The 22,423-nt window shown below is 38.7% G+C and overlaps 1 protein-coding gene across 2 annotated transcripts in view; it reads left to right on the forward strand.

The window, feature by feature from the left end:
• Window positions 1–21,389, forward strand: part of ANO2 (anoctamin 2) — a 212,167-nt gene extending 190,778 nt beyond the window's left edge. For both annotated transcript variants that reach the window (XM_068953763.1, XM_068953769.1), the window contains 5 exons: window positions 10,071–10,223; window positions 10,329–10,381; window positions 12,280–12,461; window positions 18,444–18,549; window positions 20,080–21,389. In XM_068953763.1, coding sequence (XP_068809864.1) covers window positions 10,071–10,223; window positions 10,329–10,381; window positions 12,280–12,461; window positions 18,444–18,549; window positions 20,080–20,361 — 776 coding nt within the window. In that variant the 3' untranslated portion in view covers window positions 20,362–21,389. The remainder of the gene's footprint in view (window positions 1–10,070; window positions 10,224–10,328; window positions 10,382–12,279; window positions 12,462–18,443; window positions 18,550–20,079) is intronic.
• Window positions 21,390–22,423: the final 1,034 nt, after the last annotated feature.

Here is a 22,423-nt window from a genome sequence, read left to right on the forward strand (position 1 = left end):
ATGAAGAGCTGAGGAACAGAGAAATTGAGTTGGCCACACTTATTAAGGAGACCTAGGGCATACTTGGGAATTATTTCTTAGTCTCCCACTTTTTAGACCAGTTCTTTAACCAGCACATTCTAGTTTCTTAAATACCATGTACATACTTCCTTTGCATGCATCAGCCTGTTGGAGTGACTGACGTCACTAGTGGTTTGTACTTGCCAGACTTTTGGTCATCTTTCAAACCACTATAAAGTAGAAGCAACTCTATTAAAATAAATAATGTTCTAATTATGTAAAGCAGATGCCCACCATGTGTATACCATCTATGTTTATGTATGCACTTGCTGATAAACTGTGGCAGGGATCAATACTCTTTCAAGGTTGGTGTGCTAGTCTACAGTTTGCTTTTCCACAGTAAAGATTAAGCATGGTGGTGAAAACTCAGAGGGAACTGAAATCTATTGTTTCGTAAGCGGCAAGATGCCACCAGTCACACTGCTGGTAACTACACAGTCAGTGAGATAGCAGTTCCTGGTTTCCACTCAACAGGATGCAGGAGCTTCTCACTCCACTCAGCAGGATCAGCTGCTTCTCAGAAATGCCTCTCTCAAAATGCAATGTCTATAAGAGAGGAAATATATGCTTTTTTTATTACTGGTGTGGATTGCTGACATCTGACTTGTTGAAATATTTGCATATTATTAAATGACTCTCTGATTTAAGATCGGACACCAGTATGGCCACAGTAACTCAGTTGAGATGTAGCATTAGAGAGCTTTCTGCTTTCTGGAAGTCAAGAATCCAATTCCTTATGGCTTTTGTTTGAAAGAAACTTTAAAATATTGAACTTGTTCAATTAGAATATCATTCATGATTTTGTTCGGTTTTAACATGGTTAGTACTTTGCTAATGTCATCGGTAGTTACAACTGGGAAGAGTTGGTCCCTTTGGCATCTTGACTGCACTTTGCTCTAGAAAAAATGTAACTTCATTGTCCAAAGATGCGTTGATACTTAAAAAATGATATTTCAAATTCTGAGTACAATATCTGGCTTGTGCAAAGGGATGCAGAGAAGAATACTAGCAACTAGGCATTTTTGGTCTAATTCTGCTTTGCAAGGAATCCTCTGTCCTTCCTCCATCCAGTTTTCATTGAGATTAATTGATTCCATTTGTCACCATGCAACCATCTCCATGCGTCCGCTGTGCTGGTAGGAGCAGTTCAAACAGTGGGATAAAGGACTACACTAGAGAAGAGTTTGGCAGAGGATAAATACCAAGAATAGCAAATAGAATAGCAAATTACACAGTGAAATATGTAAATGCCTTCTTTCTCATTCTGAATTGTGTTTGGTGTAGTTCTAAGGGTATCTCTGTGACACAACAGAACCCAGGAGGACAGAGGTGCAAATAGTCGCCACATAACTTAGTGATGCGGTCCTGGGATAACATCCAACTTCAGCAGTTCTGAGGGAAACAAACCTGAGAGGATGCTAGGGAGGCCAAACTCTTCATACCAGATGCAAAACAAAATTGCAGTGTACCCCTCAGCTCTGGCTGTCTCATGAGTAGACCCTGGAGAAGAGGGTAGACCCAAGAGGAAGAGAGAGGGGGAAAGGTATGGGTCAGGGAAGAGGAAGAAAGTAGTCATTTAAGCATATCCAAGCTTTAGGGCATGAAAGTATTCAGGAGAAAACCACAGCTTGTCAATGGGCACGTTATCTAAAATCAGACATCTGTCAAATATTATATGTGACAACTCCTGTTTTAACAAGCACTATTCCCAAAACATCTAAAAGAGAATGCATTTTATAACAGAAGAAGTGACTACCATGTATGGTTTATATACCTACACGCACACACTCCTATAGATATGTAAATATAAATATATATGTGTATATGCACATATGTAAATATATATATGTTATTTAATAGGTAAGATTTGGAAGTTCTCTTTCTATGGATGCTTTTATGGATCAGATGCTTAGCCTCTGTAGTGGCATTTAATTGATATAAAGAAGCCCTCACCTGCCATCATCTCAAGGTGCACTAAAAACTGTTTCAACTCACCCTAGGATCTAGCTCTGTAGTGCAACCTCTATTACCTTATCCCCCTCTGCACTTGGCCATGCTTTGTTGAAAAAAAAATCTCCTTTATGATGAAGTTTTCCATGCATTACTTTAGCCCAAGATGATTTTTCCTCCTGGAAAGTTTTAGCAAACTGCTTTGCAATTTTGAGTTAAACAATAGTGAAAAAATATAGACATTTCCCCTTGTAAACATTTTCATATGTTTTTATGCTCAGGCATAACTCAGAAATGTCTGCACTTTAACATCCAAAATTTCCTAGTTAGCTAGTTCTCTCTAAGGACAAGGAGCTTTAGTTATTGGTAATAAACAAACAGAATAAACACAACTGTTTATAAATATTTAAATTCTTGCCCTTGCACATCTGTGGCGGTCGATATTATTCATTCTGGGAGCTACAGGACACGACTGGTTGCAGCACAAATAGCTAATTACAGTGCAAAGCCGGTGGCAGGGGAAGGGGGAACCAGACTTTCGCAAGTGTTGTGGAGGAGTAGCTTGGGGTGGAAATCCACCACAGGGTTGGAGACTGCAGCACGCACCCTGTGATATGCACAAAGTGTGGCTGAATGATGCAGAAATGGGACAGAGCTTTGAGTGGGTTATGAGCTAGAACCACCTCTCTTTCCAAAGCCAGTGCACACTGATGCTTCCCCCTAATTATAGCTGGACCTAAAGCAAAACTTCAAGATGTGGGAGAAAGCTCTTTCCACGCTCTGTCACCTGTGGCTAACTCCTATGGAAATTGCTATGATGACATGATTAGAGATGTCTGTATTGGAAATCACATTTGATTCATTGACAAGAGCACCATGCAGATGCAAAGGTCTGCCCTATTGGAATAACTTACATTATCAGGATCTGAGTTCCTGATGTTATAAATCATTGAACACTAAGCCTATATTTTAGGATACTCCCTTTTTTTCTTAGATGGTAAACAATGTAGAGTACCTCATCCTGCAACCAGAACTAATTAGATAAATACTCTGCAAATTAATGGATGAATCTCTAATATAAGCATTTGTTTACAACAAGAGAATTAGTTTATCAAGTTAAGAGAATGGCTCACTGAGCCTTTTAGCATGACAGCCCCACAGCAAGCTGTGCCCTGCCTATGGGACTCAAGGCAAATGTGCAGTGAATGAAACCCAAGCTGCACCTCCCCAACCCGCCCGCTGCTCTGAGTCCACAGCACTATATTGAGCTGTCAGACTAGCTGCAGAGTGACTCAGACCACCCATGGAGGCAGGAAACGCTCTGTGCCGCACAGCCCTGAACCTGTCAGATGAGATTGCCCTGAAGGACAGCAAGCTGAAATGGAGAGGCAAGAAGCAGTTATGTAGCTTATTTACCTGTTTCTCTAAATTTGATTTAAGAAGGGGAAGGGGAAGAAACAGAACAGCAAGTGGAGAGGAAACACTTTTATTTTCTGATTTGCTTAAAATGACAGAAGAAGTAGATATTAGAGGAGAGGAAGAGAGAAATCTGGCTGTTATTTTAGAAACAATTTCTGAGGCTTTTACTTCAATTTCACACAGACTTTATTCAGGCAAGCTCCTATTGTGGCTATTTGCTCAGCTAGGAATGAAGAAGCTGAATAAGGGATTGAGTAAGATTTGGCCTGCTGCAGCCTTTGGTTCCCCCACCTAGATCATGATGGTGTTTCATGAAGAGACAGTAGTGGCCAGATAAACTCATTGGCCATATCTGTGAATGAATGTCTACTACATTCATGTTAGCATGGCCAGAGTGATCCTACTTTTAAAGATGAGTGAGATCTTTAAGACTATAGAAAAAGTCTCTGTCAGAGCAATGACTTTTGAATTGAGATCTCCCACTTTCTAGGCTATACCCCAATCACAAGGAAGTTCTGTCTTTTTGTACCCAGTAGAGTTATATACTTATATAGAGTTATATATTTATATACTTTTATTCACACACACACACACACACACACACACACACACACTCACATAAATCATATACTTATTATATATATTCTTACATATACTTGTTTCCATCAAAAGGGTTGGCATCTACCCTCTCTTAAGGCGAGCTGGCGTGTGGCCTACTCTTCACACCCTGAATCACATATTCTCATTACATCCCTTGATGAAGCAGACTAGCCTTAGTGAGGCACTACTTGTCAGTGTTTGAAGTGATCTAAGGGAGTGCTTTGCAGTATGATATGTCAAAAAGAAAGAAGTTTTTGTTAATAACTCTCCAACTTTCATTTTGGAATGGCCATTTCAAAGCTGCTGGAATTTCCTTTTATTCTGATTTATTATATTAAGAAACTTAAAGCCTTGGAGAGACTTTTTTTTTTTCTTTTTTTGTTTAAGTCTAGGTAAATGAATAGAAACAGTGAGACCTAAAGTATTTTACTCTCTTGTTAGGAGATGCAGTTCTGCCCTTGTTCAGTGGAGTTTGTTCTGCAAAGTGGTAGTCACTGTACTCCATCTCAGCAAAGCACCATTAAACCAAGGAGTAGTTTGATGGTTAGTGGGAGCACTGAGCTGGTGTCTCTAATTATGATGAATCTATTAATCATAAGCATGAGGAGTAACAAACATGAAAGAGGGAAAAGTTGGCAAGGGAAGAGCAATCTGAGCCTCTCACACTCATTCAGGCTACAGCTATCTTTAGCTTACAGCTCGTCTGAGCTAGAATGCCCCAGGAGCATCAGCTTTCACATCATGCATTTTAAAAGGCTGCATATAGTACCAACTGGGAGTATTCAGGCATTTAAATGTAAATAAGGTTCTGTTAGACTAGGATGTTTAACAACACCCTAAATTAACTTAGTATCACTTAGTGATACTGTTCCTTGGGATCTCCAATTCTAGGTGTTCTCGAGCCAGCACCTACTAGACCATGCCTTTCCCTACCACTTTGGGAGTGGAAGGGAAACAAAGGGAAACAGTTCTGTCTTGGTAAGAAGCTTGCTCATCATTTGCAGTAGATATTGGGAAAAATGATACTTTCCACTGGCCTGCTCATTTCACATGCCTCCTCCCCGTTCACAAACCCATGAACTTCCTGAGAAAACTCTCTGCCCCAGGAAGACATACCTGGAGAAGTTTGGTAGTATGTCATTTTGCTTTTCTAGAAAGTAAAGGGGATATTTTAAAGCATTGAGCCAACAACTTGTGGCACTAAGATGTTTCCTGGATTTCAGTAGCGCCCAAGGATGTTCTCAAACCAAAGTTTTAAAATGATAATGAAATAGGTAGCTAGAATGAGGCTGGGAAATCTGAGAAAAAGATATCTTTGCTTTTTCTGGATTAAATCTCCTATTCATTAACTGGAATGCAAGTTTTCCTCAAGAACTGTGTTACAGTAGCTCTGAAATAATTGACTGATATGCAGCAACTGCAGTATGGAAGCTAGATACTGGAACAAATTCCAGGGAAGCCAATGGTTCCCTGGAATTATGGTTTCACGGATTCTGACTGTGGCACAAAGTTGTATTTCAAGAGTTATTATTTGTGCAAGTGAAACATCAGACTAGGAACAGGTCCAGTGAAATCCGTTATATGACACTGATTTAACCTAGAACAAGCAGAAAATCAAGACCAAGGCATTTAGTTCTCAAGGCAGAAGTAATATATAAATATAAAAACCATGAGAGGGTAAAGCCCAAAGTCTACAACTCAGGCAGACTTCCACTGACTTCAGCAGCATTTTACAGATACCAACAGTGTGACAGGAAGAGGCCAACATTTCACCTTGGCAAACTCCAGATTTCCCTTTGGGGAAATCTTTTGTGGGTCAGTTCTTCAGGGAGCTGAATTCAGTCAGAAAACTGCATTGAGCTTCTTTCTTGACCAGGCCTTCCCAGTCAAGAGCACATCTTCACATAGTTTTGATTCACACCAGTGAAATTTCTGACCATGGTTTGTTTTGATATTATTAACTGATATCTATTTCTATTTCTTAGCAGAAAATTGAAAGCAGACACTCTTTATGTTTCTGAATAATCTGAATTTTTTTCTCAACGAATCTTTAAACCTAAATTGTCATTGTTAACAAAAATGTCAAATTTGTCATCAGTGCTTCCTATTTCTAAAATCATGCAATGCCTTTTGACCTAGTCCAATATACCAGATGATATATATTCGCAAAGTATGTAGCATGCATAGCAATTTCCTCATCCAGCTGGTAGCAAGTTTGCAACATCTGCAACTAGCCTGCAGTGATATGAGTTGGCAAGAAGCTGACATTTAGAGGAGCAGTAAATATTGCTAATGAAGTAAACTTTAAAAAATCAGCCCCAAAACCAGCTGAATGGTGCCTGCGCATGTGTAAGGTTTATAGCACTACTGACTTTTCAGCAAAAACTAACATCAGCAATAACTTTTCAGATTCTTGTTTCATGCAGTCTTCCTTTCTCCATTCTAAACCATGTGAGAGTCCAAATTTCATATGGCAATTAACTGGAATTTTTTTTTTTAAGGAGAAATGATAATAAAGGGTTTCATCATCTGACTTCTGTTAAAAATCAATGGCAAAACTCCCTTTTGTGTTTTAAGGAGAAAATGATCAGGTGCAATGTCTGTAGCTACTGACTACCATAAAAGATTAGTCTTAGAGGTTTGGAAGAATTTCCCCTAAAGCAGGAAAAATCATCAAAAAGGCAATGTGTGAGGCAGCGAAAGAAAAAAGGAATCACTGAAGAGAAACCTACGTTTTTCTATAATCTCTATAATGAGACTGGATTTGAAAATACCCACTCAGCCTGTTGTGTGCAGGCTTGTTGCATACATTTATTACTGAAGAGTAGTAAATTACATCTCTTCCTTAGCTTCTTGGCCAGGCTTGAATGTATATTGCAAAGTTTCTCCTTAGGATGTGGAATGTCACTTAGCACAGGACTGATTCTTCCCCCCTCATTTACTTCCAGTAATGCACTAGCCCATGAGAAAGGAGGTGGAAGAGGCTGGATGTCCAACAGTCCAACTCCTTGCACATGTCTCTCTAGTCTTCTGTCTCAAGGCACTAAAGAATAGCCGCCAGAGGAAGGCAGGGCTCCTTATATGAATTAATAGGGTTGTATGTGAATCCTAGAAGAGCATTGACCAGTCCTGTGGAATAGGCATGAATGTGAAAAGGTGTTTCAGGGGTGCTGTCAAGTCCTTCAGGCAAAAATGGGATATCTCAGCACCAGCTGTACTTAACAGAACAGTCTTTATGAGTCCCCTAAAAAAGTAGTGTGAATGTTTGCACTGTGAGTGTAAGGCCTGTGCAGACCTGCGGGATGCTGTGACTGAGTTGCTTCTAGGATCTGAACTGGACATCAGTGCATTTTGCTCTTTTCTAATGCGTGCAGACTTTTGAGCTTTGTGGATTGATTTTTTATAAATACCGACCAAACTAAACAAGCACGTTTAAATTGCTGAGGCTGTTCACACACTGCTTGTTTTGAATAATTACTTGCAAGTTTACTACTCAAGACGTGACTGACCATCTAAATCATGGCATGCTTGGTTTTAGGGGGAGGGTCTGCCTGCTTTTTGGATCATTGACACTTGCTTAAAAAGGAAGCTGGAATATTGAGGAGATTTCAAGATGGCCACACAAACACTTCTGGCATAGAGTTTTCTATGACGACATATTTACACAATTATCCAAAAGACTTTTGCATACCTTCAACATTCTTTCGTGAACTTGAAAAAAATAATTGAAGTGAATGTTCCCAGGAAATGAGTAAAAGGGGCTGCAAACACGATCAAAGCAAATGCCTGTGCAGTTTGTACTCAAAGAGTTGCAAATACCTTTTCTTTCTTTTTTTTCTTTTTCTTTTTTTTCTGTGTAATAGAGTCCTCACAGCTCTATCTCTGCTAAATTCACTTAAAACCAAATAAGGCATATTTTGGAGCCATGTATTTTTCTAAGCATTTCACAGTTTTCTGGGACACTGTTCTAACATCTGTTTTTATTTCCTTGTTAATTCCTTTTCCTGACTCTGAACATAAAATGTTCAGGAAAGCATAATTTCAAGGATAAAACATTCCTATGCTTTGAAAAAGCTCCCTCTTACTATATGCTAGGATATGCTCTTTATCTGAAAGCAAAGCAAAGAATGTGAAAATCAAAAGGCCACTTGATATAGAAATAATACTTTACTGGGCAAATATATTGTCACTTGGAAGAGAAAAGCAGCAATGTTAATAAGAGGGCTTGCAATCTGTGCTCACAAAATAAGATGTGTGTAGGAGAAGGTCCTGGAGAAAGCTGTTTTATCAGTTAGTTGTAGATTGTGACAACAGTGCCTAAGGAAATGATTTTAAAGTAAACAGTGGTGTTATGAAAGGGCCTTCTTTTCATTAGAAGTGCAAAAGATTTCTTCCATAATGAAGAGAGAACTTATCGAGGGATTTTCTGAAAAAGAAGCCTCAATAAATAGCGCTTCATACACACAAATCCTTTTTGTATATTGCTATTTATTTAATTCAGAAGTGTAAGTCATAGTTAAATTTATTAGTTTAATTTTATTGTGTTTGCTGCCTTTGCATTTGACCAACATGCTTTTTGATTTGTTTCTTCTTCTCCTGCTTTTCTTTTTTTGGGGGGGGGGAGGGGGGAATAAACTCCTTTCACCTCCCTCATTTATCATATTAAAATAATGCATAATTTTTACAAGGAAATGATCAACTCTCATAAGTAACATTCACTACTGATGCCTCTTGCTTTCCATGGAAGACACAGCCTTTTAGGCAATTTAGTAATTTCTCAGCGCCTTCGAGCAAAAACATGTCGGGCCTTTACATGTTCTGATTATACACAAAGAAGAGTGCCCCAGATGAGCTCGATTCCAAGTGTCCTAAAGGGCCATTGAAAGCAATAGGAGTACTGCATTTCCCACTGCTGACCCCCAAATTGAAGAATCTCTGTTGGAGGGACTTGATTTTCTATTGTAGTACTCTAAATCTCTTTAGAGTCCTGAGGGTTTTTAGAAAAACATAGCAATGTGCCAGTACTGTGCTTTGCCAGGTGACACAGGCTCCTTAGCTACTTGCAAAGTAATTTATTTGCATGGAGACAGATCATCCTATGCCCTAGGAAAGAGATACAATTCACTCAGAACACTTTGTGGCCTTTTGGTTTATAGTATTGCACTGTGGATTAAGAGCTGAACTAGTAGTACTACTAGTTGTACTACTATGGAAGTTGTACTACTAGTTGTACTAGTAGTGTAGTACTGGGAAGAAGATGATACAAAAGCTGCCATCCACTCCAAGGGGAGAGAGTGTCCCCTAAAGAAACCAGGCTTACTAGCTGCATATCTATTCCAGCAAGCACAGAGGACTCGGGAGGTCTGTGTGTCATTGTGCCACTACTTGTTCCTTTGGTCCAGTGCTTTCTCTCTGGCCATCTGCTTTACCCAAATTGCAAACCCCGAAAAAGAGTGACAATAATATTCCCCTTTGCTAGGACTTTAAGCAGAAGATTTCTAACCTTGAAGGAAGATGTCACTGGCATAAGGAGTGTATTTGTTACATGTATTTGTTACCATAGGTTCACGCGTCCATAACGCAAGATATTTAATGTGTACCTGCTCTTGACAGATTGTCCCAGCGTATTCCAAACGGTGCTGAGAAGAAACAATAGCACCATGTATATTTTCCCCTTTTCCTTGCTTATGTAACGATTTTTTTACAGGCAAAGGGATGGCAAAGAAAACAGTCTTATGCAGCTGATAATGTATGAAAGCAAAAGAACACACCCAGAACACCTTGTCCTGTGTTAAATTTATCATTTATTCTGGCTCGTATTGGTGTGCTAAGGACCAGAAGCATTATGAGCACCACTTACAAAATCTAGTGGTAAACCTTTCTCTCCTTCATTGCTTTGTGATGTTTATCACTGTGACCAAATTGTACAGTGAGGTTTTATGGGTTTTGTCACTCACAAAGCTCACTGACGATTTACTGATAGCTTGATTTACCAGCTCCTTTCAAAAGGTATCCAAGCACAATGCATCTTTCTCTTCCAGTTATCCAGTTTGGCTTTGTCACACTCTTCGTTGCCTCCTTCCCTCTGGCACCGCTCTTTGCTCTTCTGAACAACGTCATAGAAGTTCGTCTTGATGCGAAAAAGTTTGTTACAGAGCTCAGGAGGCCAGACACAGTAAGAGCAAAAGACATAGGTAGGTAATGAAAAACCATTACAATTATGAGAACACCAATAATTCAACAAGGAAGAAAAAATATGATAGCAAACCCCTTAATGAAGCTCTGTTTTTCGCTTACAGGAATTTGGTATAACATTTTGAGTGGTATTGGAAAACTTTCAGTTATCATTAACGTAAGTATTTGGTTGCACCAGCTTGTAGGCGTGATCCTAAGAAGTTATTTTTGTCCCTCCAGCCTAATTTAAAAGTGATGTCTAATTTCTTCAACTGCTATAAAATACAATGAAATCTAAATTATCCAGTTCATTCTTGTGGAAGTTGAAAACACAACCTGAATTACAAAGCAGATGACCATTCTCTCACCTCATTCTCTGCATCCTTGTGTTATATATGACAGGAATGCTAATTCATATAAAAACAACTAATGAATGGGATGTAAGCAGGCAACAATCTGGATAATTGCTAAAGATCTACTTCTCATTCATATATATGCTTCTCTCTGTCACTCTGCTAGTATAGCTGTTGGTGTGAATGAAAAGACGTAAACATAACATCCAAGAGTGGGTTCTCAGAGCAGAAAGCCCTTGACTGGATGGACAAGCATTAACATTTGTTCTGCTATATATTGTACACTTATAAAAAATATGATTATATCCCTAAACATCGTTTCTCCCACAAAGTGAGTTTTTCTGTGTCAGAATACCTTTTTTTGACTTGGCTTACACACTTCCCAAGCTACAAAACCTTAACTGAAAGAGATATTCTTCAGCAGAACGATTGCGTATAAACATAATGTATGTCTGCTATACAGATATATTATGTGTATTATGTATTATAGTATGTCTAGAATACAAGTAAAATTTTCCTGTGTATGCTTTAAGGTAAAAATGATTCGTGTCCTATAACTTAACCATAATAGCACTTACTATTTTTAACCCATTGATGTCAAAACACTTTAGGGAGGTGGGTGATTGTCACTACTGAGGGGGAAACTTGTGCAGAGGAGATATGCAATTGAATTAGCACAGTCTCATCCAACATACTCTATAGCAGTATCTAAGCTCTCATTGCAACCGGGAGAACTGTAATGCCTCCGGGGAAGTAGAGTTGTTTGGCATGGGTGGAGCATTTTTCAGGTATGGCTTGGTCATTTCTTGGACTTAAGGTAGGAAATCTGTGCAGCTCTGCACATACCCATAGTGTTGGTGTCAGGCATAGATTTCAGATCTGAGAGCATTGACCTGTGCAAGATGAGCAAGACTCTGCAGTTTTTTCTGAATGCACTTTACAGGTTTGCGTTCAGGTTTTACATTTTGCCCTCATTGTTTGCTGTATCAAACAAACTCTATTCATTTGCATTTCCTAGGGATTTTCCATTCCAATGTCAGTTAGCTAATTCTTGTTGACAGAAATGTAAATATGTGCACACCTGATTTGAAAAAATAACTGAATGCCCAATTTTGCTTCTCTACTCAAGCTGAACATTATTATGTCAGAAGAACTATTTGGCAAAAGGTAGTACTAAATGAATTGTTATTGACATGATCTAGATACTTTTGCGTCTAACTCTCTTCACAATTGCACTGGTTTTATTCCAGCATGAGCTCCATTGATGTCAGATGCATAAGTCCTAATGCAAAGGGGTGCATGAAGGATAAATACTTTGCATTCTGCTGGTCTGACTGAGTTAGCACTGTGTAATTACACCAAATTATACAATAAAGCTAGCATGCCTGTTATTTACTCTAATTTTTTTTAAAAAACTAGTGAAAAACCTCATAATGATTCCAGCAAGGGAAGCAGTTGGAAAAATATACATGCATTAATTGCTTTTCTTATTCTGTGCTCTCAGAAATGATCCACCTTCCTAACTACAAGCTTCCCTTGGAGAGAGAGCAGGTTATTTAGACTTATAAAACCATACATTCTGTACTAGGTTCAGCCATTATCCGTCACTTCATCACTTTTTCTAAACTTACTCGAACATGAAAATTAGCACCTAAATTAAGTTAATCTGAAGCACATTAAGCATAGATTCACAGCATTGTTTTTTTTTTTTTTTGCCTCCCAGGCTTTTGTAATTTCTGTCACATCTGATTTCATTCCACGCCTTATGTATCAATATGCATACAGTCAAAATGGAACCATGCATGGCTTCATCAATCACACGCTCTCATACTTCAATGTCAGTCATCTTAAGGCTGGAACACAGCCAGAAAACTCCCCGTTTGCACAGGATGTTTTATTCTGCAGGTAAAGTAGTTTTAATGGCATTTTGCATAGGTGAAGTAAATTCTTTGGGTCTTTTGTCAGGCAAAAATTTTCCAAGGGGGAACTAATAGTATCTGTGCCTTTAAAAATGTCATTTTAAGAGTACAGCTTTTAGAATTTTCTTACTGTCTTAGGAGGTTCTTAGAAGGGTTTTTTTTTTTTTTTCCCAGTGCTTTACAAGACAAAATAAATAATTTAAACAAACTCTCAAATTCATATAGGTACTGGAAGACAAAATTTTCATTAAGAACAATGGGAGCATAATTCAGTTTTAAAAATGGAATCTCACTAGTTAGAGCTTGGCCTTCTTTCTCTTTATTTCAGTGTTTACTTAATGAGATCAAGTTTTCAATATATGCTGCCCATCTTTAAAACCTGCACCTTTCTCCCTCTACATGGCCCATGTTTCTGCTTCCTCTTTTCAGTCAGGGGGATACAACATTGAATTTCCTTTAAAATATATCCAAAAAGTCTAGTCCACTGCTCTTCAGGAAAAACAGAAAATCTCAGGGTGTTGATACCTATGGGATAGTTCAAGTTGGCATGAAAAATCACTAACATGGATCCAGGATTCTGGAGGTACCCATGTTTTTTCATAAAAATATCCACAATCGAAAGAGCGCAGGGCTGTTCACAACCAAACTGCTCTGGTCAGGGTTGTACCCAACAGCCTGCCTCACCTTCCTTTTGGACTCGCTCAAAATCACACTTGACATAGCCTCTGCATTGGCAAGAGAGAGATTGTCGCATAACTTGTTCCTCCATTTTCTTTGGAAAGCGAGACTTTATTTATGTGTTTTCTATTAACAAAGGTCCTTAATTTGCCTCTCTTATTTTGAAGTATAATGTGTTTGTATACATCCACCGTCTTTTCTGGCTACCTGCCATATTTTTTGGATCTGGTGCTCCTGATAGCGACCTTCTAAACCTACCATGGCTCTATATCTAGTTTAACCTTGGTCTTTCCGCTCAGTATCTGTGTCAAAGAGCACAAAACCAGTTGACAGGCAGAACAGCATGATACAAATCTTACAGGTGACAATCTCATACCTCCTCACGTCAGGTAGGCCTTGCAACAGTGGCTTATTGAACACTGAGGTATTGGCAGAAAATACGGTTAGTTATGGTGGATTTCATGTAGTGTTTTCTGGTTAGAGCTCCAGAATTTTTCCCTCCTTTCCTTCCATCCACCTAGATACATTGTCCTTGACAAATCTATATTGAATAAGCAGGTAGTTTTCTTGATTATTAATTCTAGCGATCCCTATATTTCCACATAACTGCCATTCAGGGTTTCTTATAAAAACTGTGTTTGCAGAGTAGATAAAGATTTAACATAGCTAAGGCAGCTGGAGATTTTTGTAGCGTTACCACTCAGTTATGCCTTTTCCTCTTTTCTACAAATCTGTAAGAGCAGCTTGCAGTATGACAAGAAAAGCTAGTAACTGAAGCTGCTTAGAATACACACTTATGTCCCACCAAAATCTTTGAGGAACAAATTGTCTTCACGCTAAAGTTGGAGAGGGAAAATATTTCAAATGAATCAAACATTTTGATTTAAAAATATTCAAAAAATCCCTACAAAATTGAAATCATTTTAAATATATGGTACTGATTTTGCTCTTTTAAAAATAAATTTTGAAATAAGCAGCCACTTAAAAGTAACAAGAGAAATTCACTATGGAATTAGGCTTCTAATTTAGGTGCTATAAATTGCCCTTCAGAGCAGTCCATCTCTCTTCACTGATTATATAAGTGATCACACTCTAGTTAGGTTCTTGCAGTAGCCAGACACCTTCTTTTGTTTCTAAATAACTACACATTTCTAAATGTAGACTATATATCTATCTTCCACAAAGTAATTTTTTTAGTTTAGTCTGTGCACAGTTATGCCCTTCTCATGCATAAGAAAACTTTACCCACATCTAAGAAACCCCAGATTTTGAGCAGCTGGTATTTATCTTACCTAGTTTTAACCCATAAAAATGATGTATATGAGGTACTTCTGCAGGTGCTGGAAGGAGAGTAAATACAGAGAGAAATCTGACCCTCGAGTTCAGACACTTAGCTTCAAATTGCCTTTGGGATGTGCCTACCTTCTTACCTTGACTACATGGGAGGCCTAGATGAATACTAGAGCAAATTCCTGAATTTTAAGCATTTAAAGAGAGACACAGTCACTCAGGTGAAATAGTACTGCACAGCACTCAGATTAGCATGGGTTCAACAGGGCCAAAATACAGGGAGAATGTAATAATCCACCCTAAGTTTAGAAGTGGTCTCTGCCTGAGAATATCAGGTCTGTGCTACTGAGGGGGGAAAAAAAAAAAAAAGATTGCAAACAAGAAACATGCTAGATGTTTGACCATGTTCTACTCTGAATGGGAAACAACCATGAGAGCATTTCTCTTCCCTTATCAGGAAATGATTATGAGGAGATATCAGCAAGCACATTCACTGTTTCTGATTAACACCCGCCTTATTTAAATCCTACCAAAGTCACTGCTTTGGCCAGAACTATCAATGTGATAAAACATGGGGTATCTAGCTCATCTCCCATGAGGCAGGCAACAAACACTGTCCCTCAAGCTGGAAAAAAAATCTACTTTTCTGTTTCTGGCAAATATGTTGGGAACAAGCTGACCTCTCTTATTCTTAGATTTCTGTGACCTCTGGAGATAAATGTGGTTACAATAAGCCTGAATTTTACTGTTTACGGGCATTGCCAGAGATTAAGGTATCTTAAAAATAACCCTAACAAGCCAGAAACAACTCTCCCACTGAAAATCCAGAATGCATTCTTCAAATATTTTGAGCAGCGTTTTCTACAATACTGTGAACTCTTTGACACTGCTTCCAAGTAAACATTGCTATACCACCAATCTCGTGTACAGCATTAGTTTAATGGGGTTTTTTTAGAGCAAAACGTAGCTGTGTAGCTGAAGGCAAATTAAAAGCAAGCCTTGCTAAATTATGTGACATTTTTATTGGTTTAGTCCTTTTAATCTTTATAATCTGATATGATAATGGAGTGCATGAAAGCATGCTGATCACATTGAAAAGAAAAAGGCAGCAGATATGCAGCCATTAAAAGGGCCTTTTCCCTTAACATAACTCTGTTTCCATATTCAGCAAATTTATAAAGTGCCTTGAATGAATTAGTTTTCTTAATGCCCTGGGATCCTTGTTATCTGCCCCAAAAGATCGGTCATGGATTCTCTTTTTTTGCCCTCAGCAATTACTGTATTCCCCGTTTGGTAAACCCTACTATGCAGCATTTCTGAAGCACAACTTCATAGTGATTCAGTCATGTTTTCCTCAATTTCTTGTGAAACACCAACTTAAAAAAGAAATTAAACAGATCAGCTCATTTACACTTATGCACGATTCCACCTACTTACACATTTTTATTTTCTACTAGAATTTCTTTTTCCACATCTGATATAGTTGTTAAATACAATTACATATTTCTCTTAACCCTTTGACTGCAGGCCAGTTTTCTCTGACGGTCCTCTCCATCCATCCTCATTTAGCTTCCCCAGCAATTTTCTGTTTTCAGTGTGCATTTTTGGTTTTCCCCTCAGAATTTTTCTGTGCTCTGTTCTTAAACTACATCAACTACTTTACATTCTTGTCTCTTTTTCAGTGGAATTAGAAATGCTTGCTATGTTTGCAACACAATAGCCTTTTGAAGGCCAGCTGTTTGCTCTTCCTAGCATATCTGATGAATCAAATACTTTAAGAATCAAGAATTAGAGGGTTGTGGAGCTGAGGAGATAGGTGGGAACTTTTTTTTAGAAAGTAGCTGTAGAGTGTAGTGGCTAGAAAAGGCCTGGGTTATTGCGCTTTAAGGTCCCATGTGCTACGGCATAATTAAAAAGAGGGGTGGGGAAGAGGCCCAGCTACCATAAATCACTTGCTGGTGTTCTACTGATTGTAGATTCAGGCATCATAAGCAGTGTGATTTCCTGTTGAGACAGGTGAAATTTTCATGAGGTCTAATGGCCTGCAACACTTGCATGTGTTGTGACTCTCAGAGTACATTACAGGAAAATCCCACCACAGTTGGTGATCCTTCCAGGTGAACCTAGGCTGAGTTTCCAGGCTCAGATTGATTTATCATGCTAGACGCAATCCACAGCAAACTCAGTGGTTTTCCCTGACTTTGATGTTCAAGCAGATTTAATTCAATGGAACTGGTTCTGGCCCTGGCTACAGCCTTAATGAGCAGATTTGAGCAATATATGGGAGTCCGTGTTGTACGGAGAGGTACTAGAGGAGAAATCTCAAAGCGCAAGCACAGCGTAGGATCAAATAGGAACCTGTGTAAGATAGGAACAAGAGCTTGGCTGCTGTGTGCATACTGCTGAACACAGCAAAAATACGGTCTGTATCACAGCCGAGGTAGTTCTTCTATGAAGTTTGAAAAGCCTTGATTTAAGTTATTTTCTCCTTCTGTTAGTCCTCTCCCCTCTATCATGGGGCTGTATCCAGTGTACTTTGTCTCCAAAGGTGCAGCATGGAATTTCATCCAGTGTTTCAGGCTGAATTTCCTTTGACTTTGAGGTTTTTGTAAATATATAATTTAAAGTACAAGCCTATGTGGACAGAACCTGGAGGTAATTTTGGTAAGAGCACCTGCAAACTGAAACTGACAGGTTTTATATATGAACCTTTTCCATTATTCCATTATCCCCCAACGGAGGCTTTTCCGTAGTGTAATGAATCTTACTGTCAGGAAGGGTTTCATGGTATTCAAAACAGATTTTCCCTTTCTTAATTTCAACCCATTACTCCTAGTCAAACACTGTGAACAGCACTAAATTATCCTTTTCAGTCCTAAGGGAACAATTTGTGTGTGGTTATCATGTCCAACTGTGGCTGTTACTTAACCAGAGTGGAGCAATACGTATAGTCTTTTCTTTAATCTCTTCTGGTGAGTCAGTCTCCTCAGACCATTGACTGCCATGCTGAACTACCTTCAATTTATTAATATCTTTTTTTTTTTTTTGCTCTGAAATCCCCACAGCTAAATGCAGTATTCCAGGTGTGGTTTTACCTGAGATGTTCAGAAAAGGGCTAATACCTCCCATTTTGCCTTTTGTTTATATATACCCAAGTCATACTATGCTCCTGCCATCTTTCAGACTTGTATGAACTTGCTGGGCACCATAAGCTGCAGGCTCTTTTCACTGCATTTTCTTTCAAATTTTATTCTTTCAAGATCCTTCAATTGTTTTATTTTAATTATTTTCCATTTCCCTAGATTATTCTTGTTGTGTTTCCTGTCTGCATTTCTTACTGCTTTCTGTGTTTCCTGCTATTTGCAAACCTTTCCCATTTAGGAGTATCTGTGATTTTTATTAGCCTGCTGTTTACTTCCAAATGATTGATGATAATACTAAAAGCATCAATCTTTGCACCAAACCACAAAGGCTCTGTTTTATCCTGTCTAAGCCTTAATATAGGAAGTGTGTTTCCCCTGGCTCCCTCTGTCACTTATGGAGAGAGACAGGAACCTCCAGAGTGTGATTCAGACCTTATTGTGGTCTTAATTACTCCCTAAATTAATCTCAGTTTAGGTGGAATGAGTGCGAGGTTATCTCATTTGGTCTGAAAATGCCTTGGACTACCTTTATACTTTAATTTATATGCTTCATTCTGTGTACATTGAAATCAATTTAACATTAACAAAAAAGGGATTATTTGTAAATCCAGAAAAGTCTGGAAATTTCCAACATTAGAACAATGTTCTGATTTCTGTTACAACTGAGAAAAAGAGAGTAAACTTGCTAAATTCATTGGAGATAGTCCAGATCTAATTCTGGAATTATATTTCATGATATGAGATGAAGTAGAAACATCTGGAGGATTGGATTCTTTAGGTTTGGGTACTGGAGAGCTGTGTTAATCAAAGCAATTCATGCAGGAAGAGATTGTTAACTGAGCTGTCTTCATTGACAGGTTCAAAGATTACAGAGAACCACCTTGGTCCCAAAACTCGTATGAGTTTTCTAAACAATACTGGGCGGTCTTATCTGCTCGCTTGGCTTTTGTTATTCTATTTCAGGTAAGTCTGTTGAGTTACTGCAATTTCAGTCACAGAAATGTCATAATAAATGAATTGAAATGCATGTGTCGAAGGAATTCATGTCCGACAGGACTTTTCTGTGTCAGTAGGCTGCAGCACACATTCTCCCTCCAGTGTGGCACGCTTCCTAAGCACAGATTTTATTTTTCCTTCATGAAATGGAAGATCCACAACCTACCTTAAACCCTGACACTAGCACTGATCCCCAAAATATCCCAGGCTCTTGAACGTTTCAGTTAAGTGGAAGTGGACTCTGTTAGCATTTATACCCTCAGAGGTGTCACATGTAAGACACATAACTGTTATGTAGGCTTGTGAAACACTGCTCTTTACCTAAAGTAAGAAATAAACAGCAACAAGTAATAAATCCTCCAAGATCTTTCACTATCTACTTTCTACAGCCCCTTCCCCCTGAATATGGAGAATTCATTGGTAAGGACTTTGCTCATGGCATCTTCTAAATGATAGAAACCTCCTGTTCTCCTCCCTGATCTTGGTTACCTCCACAGTTAAAATGGGCCCACTCCTCATAGCAAAATCTGCGTGTCTTTTTTCCTCAGCGGTTGCATATTCCTAAATATGTCTTTGAGTCTTGCCTGGTTTATATTGCCCTCTTCTACTTCTTCATTCTGTGTTCAGTATCTTTCCACTAATGCCTGTAAAATATTTGAAGACAACTGCATATGCTTGGCTTCAAAGAACATGCCTGTTTCTGCTGCAGTATGTTCCCTGGTTAATGAGCTCTGTTGTCTCGGACGGGGATGGAGGGTTTGTGCTTGTAGCCTTTCAGCAAAAGTTCTCCCACATTGTGAGCCATTACACAACACAGCAATTTTCAGAATAATCTCTTCATAATACAAACCCAAATGCATAATTTATCTATAGATCTCATAAACAAGCAAAACACTCTGCCCACTGTTCTTCCTACTTCTGTGTTATATGCCCATCACCTGTAGTGACCATGACATTTGAGGTTCAGGATTCTGGCTTGCACACCGCAATAGTGTACACAAATCCTGCTACCAGCAGACAGAAGGATGTGAGGACAAAATGGCCATGAAAGTTGTCTGCTGTCTGCTCAGGCCATCTTGGAAATGCTTGGGTATGACTGTGTTGGGGAATGCTTTCACTGATGTTGCTCATATAGTAATGGATTTTGAACTCAGTCTCAACCAATCTGATGTTGAGTACTAAGCACCTTTGAAAGACTGTAAAGAACAAGGCAGTTTTAGCCACTTAGGCAGTGTTTCATCTGATGAATCCAAGCCCATTCCTGTTTCACACCTAACTGAGGCACATGTTTAATTCAGTCACCATGCCGAGGTAGGGTTGAATGCAAGCATAAGCGGTTTCCTGAACTAAGACTTACTCAGCTGCTTAACATTAGGCACCTTCAGCAAAATGTGTTTGATACATGGCTCCCTGTTCCATAGTGGAGATTTGGTTTTGTTCTAGTCTGAGTATTTTGGATTCTTCCATTCTTGCTCCCTTCTCTTGCTCTGTTTGTAGAATTTGGTGATGTTCCTCAGCGTTCTGGTTGACTGGATGATTCCTGACATTCCCAAGGACATCAGTGAACAAATCAAAAAGGAGAAAAGTGTGCTTGTTGACTTCTTCTTGAAGGAAGAGCATGAAAAGCTGAAGCTGATTGAAAGCTTAATCACATGTGACAAGCACGGACACCAAAGTGGGACTAAAGGCCAAAGGATCCGAGCTGCCAGCTTCTGCCAGTTTAGTCGAAGTCAGAAAGGCAGCCTTGCCTCCTTTAGCTCACAGCACACAGAAGTGTGACTCCTTAGGGAAAGATAACATACTATGCTTATGTCTGCAATACCTATTTATTGAGTGATGTGATTCTGAAACTGGAGCAAGGACAGTCAAGAAACAGACAGGGAGCAAATAGGAGAGGGTCTTTTGCTTCCTTATGAACTCCATATGAAAGATTCTCCGTAACATTTTATGGGCTGCAGCCTTCTCAGAGTTTGTCAGTGCAAGATACAGGCTATCCTGTGGCTGTGACTGGTCCTCGTGGTGATGCACGTGAGTTGGATAAGCATGTAGGTACTCTCCTCACTCTTGCAGTCTAAGCAGTAGGGCCAGCCACGGTCCCTATCCCTGCAGACACACTGTAGGAAATGAGGAAGAAAAGGGACACTGCTGCCCCAACATCCATCCAACATCAAGCATGCCCGAGGCATGATCTCACTGCTTGTTGCTGTAGTCTTATAGCTTATAAGCATGTCATTGATCTGAAGGAGTCCTTGTGCCTTCCTTATGCATGCTGCCACTTGGTGCTGCTACTGTAGAGAGTGCAGGGCTGTTGTTAAGGGCACAAGAACTGTGGGAACGGGAGGAATTGAAAATCATTGAGCACTTTCATCTCTAGATATATTGTCTTTTGCTTAGCCAGGAGCCTGAATGCGTGTGTTAATGAGTAGAGAGGCCACAACATATACATCAGAATGAAATAAAGATGATAGAAGTAGCAAAGCTCATCATTATTCATTGTCCTGACCAAAAAAACCTGCATGCTTGATTCTCCTCTCACTTAGACTGGGAATTCAGCCAGTGTCAAGAGGAATCACTCCACTAAACCAACACCAGTGTGAAACTGATAAGTGAGAATGGAATCAAGCCCTGTAAATCTTGTGACAGCTTCATGTACATTGCATGTAAAATAACAAAAGTGCTGTTGTGCATTTACTGTAAAATATTTTGCAGAACTATATTTCATTGAAAGAGATTCACTACTTATGCTTTTATCTACATGCATCTAATGAATAACTTTATTCAGTTACAAATGCAATAAAACTGTCTTTAAAAAAATCAATTTCTTTAACTGGAGATTCTGACTCTAACCCAATCTGAAATTCAGAGTTCAAGTAAAAGAATATCTTCCAGTGTTATCAATTCTTAACAATGCTTTCAAAACCATCAAAAACACATACCAAAACAAATGCTTCATTTACAGGTGTTGTATAACACCTGATGATTGTTCTTTAAAATCATAATGTTATTTTATATAGTCCTGAAGCTTAAAAATTTCATTGTTCTCTTAGATGGAAAGTTCTTTTTCTGTGACAGCTCATGATAATTTAATGAGAGGTATGAATATAGTTGGTCTTTTTTATTTAATGTCTAAACTAAGGAAAATGAAGATGGGAGAACTGTCTCAGGATAGGTTGAAATGAATAGTTTCGTTTAGGTTTACTTTTATATAATAGAAAAATTTTGAAATGAAAACATCAACTTTAAATAGAATTGAAAATGTTTAACTTTATTGAAATGAAAGTTCGACCTCTCCAAATATTTCCTTTCTTACCCTGTCAAAACTTATTTGCTGCATTTTACATGAATTCAGAGAGAGTTCTGGTCCCCCTCTGAAAATGCATTTTTTGATGAATAACAATTTTCTGGGGGAATTACCCAACTCTCAATTCAATTTCATACACTCAGAACTACAAATATCATTTGTAAGTGTGGAAACAGACTTATTATTATATATTTTTCCTTTTCTTATATGCGAAATATGCTATTTGAAAATACAGCTCCTGACACAGAGTATTGATTATAAACTATTAGCTCTGCGTAAATTTGGTATATTTAATTGACTGAGATTGGCAGGAAAATCTTTGCAAAATGTTCTTCTTATTAAGTAAAATCTAAGTTTTGTTGTAGTATAAATACCTCACAGACACATGAACAACAATCTTTTGAGGCACAAAATTCAGGTTTTTGCATCTTGGAGATGTTCGTAGGATGAGATTCCTATTATCTAAATATAAGTATTTAAAATTAGATTCCCTCTGCATTCAGCAGAATGAAAAAGGCACCTGCAGACAGCCCCCCATCC

This window comes from Struthio camelus, chromosome 1 (assembly GCF_040807025.1).
Source record: "Struthio camelus isolate bStrCam1 chromosome 1, bStrCam1.hap1, whole genome shotgun sequence".
NCBI lineage: Eukaryota > Metazoa > Chordata > Aves > Struthioniformes > Struthionidae > Struthio > Struthio camelus.